The sequence below is a fragment of the Homarus americanus genome, unplaced genomic scaffold, assembly GCF_018991925.1.
Source record: "Homarus americanus isolate GMGI-L3 unplaced genomic scaffold, GMGI_Hamer_2.0 scaffold52839, whole genome shotgun sequence".
NCBI lineage: Eukaryota > Metazoa > Arthropoda > Malacostraca > Decapoda > Nephropidae > Homarus > Homarus americanus.
The window spans coordinates 163,826-170,000 of NW_024712437.1; the positions used below are offsets into that span (position 1 = coordinate 163,826).

The 6,175-nt window shown below is 38.1% G+C and overlaps 1 protein-coding gene across 1 annotated transcript in view; it reads right to left on the bottom strand.

Annotated features, from left to right (window-relative positions):
• The window catches only part of LOC121860398 (roundabout homolog 2-like), a gene marked incomplete at its 5' end in the record, with an annotated part of 81,083 nt that extends 80,680 nt beyond the window's left edge, over window positions 1-403 (bottom strand). The window contains 1 exon segment of the mRNA XM_042357520.1: window positions 276-403. Within this exon segment, the coding sequence (XP_042213454.1) occupies window positions 276-403 (128 nt within the window).
• Between the last annotated feature and the right edge of the window lie 5,772 nt (window positions 404-6,175).

The window sequence follows — 6,175 nt, forward strand, 5'->3', positions numbered from 1 at the left end:
TAAAATATGAAAAAATGTTTAGAAACTGATAAACATTTGAGGTGTTTTATCAAAGTTGAATTTTTATTTTTGATAAATTTTGTTTTGTTTTTTCTCGTGTAGTTAATTATTGAGTTTATATAGAGACACCTTAACTCACCTGGACTGACAAACAGGTAATTAAACAGGTAAAAAAAAGGTAATTAAACAGGTAATTAAGGGGTAAATAAAAGGATAATTAAACAGGTAAGGCAACAGATCATTGAACAGGTAAACAATTAATTAAGGTGACTCACTTGAACCAGGTAATCTTGGGCTCAGGAATGCCCTCAGCGGCGCAGTTGAGGGTGGTAGGATCTCCCCGAGGCACCACGATGGACTTAGGATGCTCCACGATCCTTGGACCTCTTTCACCTCCTGTAGAATGAGAGAGAAGGATGGGTTAGTATCCTTCAGTGGTGGTAGGAAGGATAGGATGCGAGAGAAGGATGGGTTAGTATCCTTCAGTGGTGATAAAGGATGGGTCGGAAGGATAGGATGAGAGAGAAGGATGGGTTAGTATCCTTCAGTGATGGTAGGAAGGATAGGATGAGAGAGAAGGATGGGTTAGTATCCTTCAGTGGTGGTAGGAAGGATAGGAGGAGACGGAAGGATGGGTTAGTATCCTTCAGTGATGGTAAAGGATGGGTAGGAGAGGAGATAAACATCGCAGTGCTCAAAAGATCTCGAAGGATTTCATTATTAGACTCTAGGACCAGACTCAAGGATCATAGGGAATTTCTGTTCACTTCTAGGATGAAGGAGAGAGAAGAGGGTATTAATATCCTTTGCTGGAGACGGGACGGAAATTTGAAGGGTCGTAGGATCTTTAAGGACATCCTATAGAGAGTTTAGGATACCTGAGTATTTTAGGACCTCGATCATACCCTGAATGATGAGGGGATGAGGGTGTGTGAGAGAGAGGGAGAGAGAGAGAGAGAGAGAGAGAGAGAGAGTCAGTACCTGGTAGAGAAAGGTGAGTCAGACAGGTGACTCAACTAATCACACTCTGACTCCAACGTATATACACTCTCTCCAACACACACACACACACACACACACACACACACACACACACACACACACACACACACACACACACACACACACACACACACACACACACCACACACACACACACACACACACACACACACACATACACACACACTAATATTATCATTACAACACAAACACAATTATAACTTTCCAATATAAACTATTTCACAAACTCCGCCGCTAATCACCACCTCATTAACGACTCCTAATTATCCGTAGCAGTTAATAGATTTTTTTTTTTACCAACTTTTAAAACCAAACGAAAATATAGATAGTTTTGAGAGAGAGAGAGAGAGAGAGAGAGAGAGAGAGAGAGAGAGAGAGACTTTACCCAACAAACTTAACAATTAATTATGTTTTATTAAACCAATAAACTCTTACCAACAAACACACACACACACACACAAGTGATTCTCTCTTGTGTGTGTGTGTGTGTGTGTTTTGATTTTAATAATAATAATAATAATAATAATAATAATAATAATAATAATAATAATAATAATAATAATAATAATAACAACAAAATAAAGTAAAATAATATAATGTGTAAAACTCTACGGACATATTTACCCATGTTTCACTATCTACCCCTTAGGCTCTTTATTCCTTACAACCACCAATTATTAACAAAAAATTAAATAAAAACATCACAAAAACTACCAATTTAACCCAATTTTTAAAAGACAACACAATACCCAACAAAATTCAACCCTCTAACGTCATCACTGAAATATTACTGGAACAAAACAAACCCTGGGTGAGCTCCGACCAACACAACTCTCACTCACACCCATTTAACACTACTCAAAGCCTATACATTCCCTATTCCCATCACAATTAAACATCCTATTCCCTATTTTCCTCCTATAATGGGTTTTTTTTCTCCGTAACTGGGTGTACTGGATGGAATTTTTGTGAAAGGGAAAGAAAGTGTCGCCATTGTGTGTTTTCTTGGTCAGGGTTTTTTCCCTCGGGAGATTTGTCCACGATAATGGATGGTGGCTGTGTGGATAGATAGATAGATAGATAGATAGATAGGTAGATAGATAGATAGATAGATAGATAGATAGATAGAAACACAAAGAAATAAATAGACAGATAATGAATATTAATTAAAATCACAAAAACAAACAGAAAGACACAAAATAAACACAAAACAAACACAAAACAAACACAAAACAAACACACAACCAAACACAACCAAACACAAAACAAACACAAAACAAACACACAACCAAACACAACCAAACACACAACCAAACACAACCAAACACAAAACAAACACAAACCAAACACAAACCAAAACACACCAAACACAAACTAAACACACAACCAAACACACAACCAAACAGACAAATCAAACACAAATTCAAACACAAAACAAACACAAAAACAAAACACACAACAAAACACATAACTAAACACAAAACAAATACAAAACAAAAACACAAAACAAACACAAAACAAACACAACCAAACACAACCAAACACACAAACTAAACACACAACCAAACACAACCAAACACAACTAAAACACAAAACAAAACACAAAAACAAACACACAACAAACACAACTAAAACACAAAACAACAAACACAAAATAAACACAAACAAACATAAACAAAACATAACAACAAAACACAACTAAAACACAAAACAAACACAAAACAAACACACAACAAACACAACCAAACACAAAACAAACACAAAACAAACACAAAACAAACACAAAACAAACACACAACAAACACAACCAAACACAAAACAAACACACAACCAAACACACAACCAAACACACAACCAAACACAATACACACATTAATAACTTGCAAAAATAATAAAAAAAATGGCATCTACCTGTAATAATTGTGCAGGTGTATTAGCATAATGATCATTTGCATGTTATTTCATATGTTATGGACAAAAGAGATGTTGAGGTGTATTAAAATGTTGCAAATGTTTGTATAATGTGTATTTGCATGTTAATTATGTCTGATATACTGTATTGTGTGTGTGTGTGTGTGTGTGTGTGTGTGTGTGTGTGTGTGTGTGTGTGTGTGTGTGTGTGTGTGTGTTATCAATCAGATATTACCAAACTAACCTAACCAAAACTAACCTAAACAAAACTAACTTAACCTAACCTAACCAAACCTAACCTAACCTAACCTATAATGATGGAACTTGGTCGTATATGGTTGAGGAGTCTACGTGAGGTGGGGATAGTGAGGGCTGTTAGGGTAGAGAGGGAAAGAGAGGGAAGTGAGAGGGTGAGGAGAGGGAGAGAGAGAGAGGGGGGGGAGTTAGGAGGGAGAGAAGGAGGAATAGAGAGAGACGAGGAGATAGAGAGAAGTAAAGGTCTCTCTCTCTCTCTCTCTCTCTCTCTCTCACCCGGGGTTGAAGTCAAGATGTTTTAACAAATTACATGTAATATTTATCATCTTGAGACGGTAGTGTTGGGCCAGGAATGTCTCTATCTCTCTCTCTTGTCTCTCTGTCTCTGTCTCTCTATATCTCTCTCTCTTTTTTTAACTTTTTCTGTCTCAATTTCTTTACCTCTTTGTCCCCGTCTGTCTGTCTCTCTCTCTCTGTCTCTTTCTCTTCTTTAGCTTTCTCTCTGTCTGTGTGTCTGTCTGTTTGCTTGTCTATCACTCTTATCCACTTTCATCCATCTCCATCTATCAATCCACTCTTTCCCATCCGCATCCACTCCTTTCCATTCTTTTTCATCCATCAATCCATCCATTTCATTCATTCATCTATTCATCCACTATATCCATCCACCAACCCACCCCCTCACACTCATCCACCAACCCACCTTTCCCACACTCATCCATCATCCATCTTGAGGCTCAGGTCCATCTAAACCTCATCCATCTAACTAAAGAGACTTAGAGATATCTTCCTTTCTTTATCCTTTTTATCTTGTCTCTCATTTATTTTCCCTTTCCTTCCTTCTTCTCTCATACCTTTTCCTATTTCCTTTTGGTTCTCTCTCCTGCCCTACCTCCTTCCTCTTGATACCATATCTTTCTTCCTCTATTCCACATCTTATCCTTCTCTTTCTTTTCTTTCATTTCCATCCTTTTTCTCCTTTCTTTTCTTCCCTCTTCTTTTCTCCTATTTCCTCCTAGTCCACCCTCTACCATCTCTTCCTCTCCCCCATTCCATCTCCCCTCTCTCTCCTTTCCCATTCCATCTTCCCTCTCTCGTTCCAACTCCTCCTCTCCCCATCCCTGCCCTCCCCGTCTCTCCCCATTCAGCTTTACTCCCTCGGTCGCCCAATAGGAAGATATAGTCGTCCCCCCTTCCATTGTCTCGTTGCAAATCCTCACAGAACATGGGATCCGCGTTAGAGCGACGCGGCATTTTCTTTTCAACTCTGAGAAAACTATATTAACATTTTCTTGTTTCTGTGATATTTTTATTTTGGGGAATTTTACCTTTTGTAGTAAATATTTTGGATTTTTTGGTTAAGGGGTTTTATTTTTTAGGTTTTGGTTAGAGAGATATTAGAGATAAAAGGTAGAGATAGTGGTTTTTTTTTTACTTTTGTTGGGGAGATTGTTTGAGATTTTGTTAAGAGACACATTGGAGATAAAATGAAGAGACGCTCAAGAGACTTCAATCTCTTGAGCGCCAAACTTTTATACCGAGTCATTTATCATCTGTCTTGTATCTAACTGTATTTTCTCCCTTCATTTCTTTATTCATTTATTCATTCCATTATTTCATCCTTCCATCTCTCCTTTATTTTTTTACTTCCTTCCTTTCTTTATTTTTCATTTTTCATTCCTTCTTTCTTCCCTACTTTCTATATTCCGACAGCCCTTCCTTCTTTTTTCCTTTCTTCCTTCCCCTACGTCCTTTACTTCCTTCCATCTTTCTTTCCTCCATCAATCATCTTCCTCCGTCTTATTTATGAGTCAAAATCTCTCTTCTTCACGTGATTCATTCAATGTATAGCACGGTCCTCTCCTCTCCTCTCCTCTCCTCTCCTTCTCCTCTCCTCTCCTTCTCCTCTCCTCTCCTCTCCTCTCCTCTCCTCTAATTCTCCTCTCCTCTCCTCTCCTTTCTTTTTCCTCTCACACAGTATAATCATCACCTTGTGTAAAAACATTCAATCAGGGTTATACCGTTGAGAGCCACTCGATTAGAAATTACCAGCACCATATTTTTCCCGCGTAAAATGTTTCCCGCGTAATGTTTGTTTTTTTCCCGAGCAATATTCCTCCTGCGCAAAATTTTCTAGTGGCAAATTTTCCCCTGTGTAATTTTTCTCCAGCGCTAAAAATTATCCCCAAGTAACATATTTTCCACAATAAAAATAATAAAATCTCCCCAAATATAAATAAAAAAAGAAACTCGCGAAACATTCCTCAGGTTAAAAAAAAGTGCATCAACTGTCGAAAATAACCGCGAATATATTTTCCTCACCCAAAAAATTATAAAAAAGCGCGAAAAATAATACCCAATTCAGGAAAAAAAGGGAAAATCATCAACTGATAAAAATCGCGGGCAAAATTTTTCCTGGGTAAAAAAGCGCGGGAAGTAAAGAGCGCGCGCCCAAAACAAGAGAATAACGCCCAAAGTTTTAATCCTTTACAAAGCTCCGAGACGAGATAGAAGGCAAGGCGTGTGAGAGATAGTAAGACTCACTAGAGATAGTCTCATAGTGTACCAGAGAGAGAGAGAGAGAGAGAGAGAGTCTCCTAGAACACCAAAAGCGACACCAAAAATATCCTAAACAAAAGTAAATTCTTAAAATCCACCCCAAAAATCCCTTGAACAAAAGTTTCTACCCTAAGAAAGGTAAAAAAAAATCCCCCTAGTAATAAATAAAAGACAAAAAAATCCCTCTAAAAAAGGTAACTCCCTAAATCCCACAAAACTAAAGAGACGAAAGAAAATCCCTTAAATAAGAGCAACTACCCAAAAAGCCTGACGAGTATCGACCATCTTGACGGCGTCCTTAAGAGTCAAAGTCGCTCCTCTTGTCATAATGTGTTCCCTTGTAATTTAACCCAGAAAGGAATTGACGTTTCTGTCCAACGCAATTACTGAGAACCTGAAGCCTCGTCCACCGGGAGAGTGCGTGAGG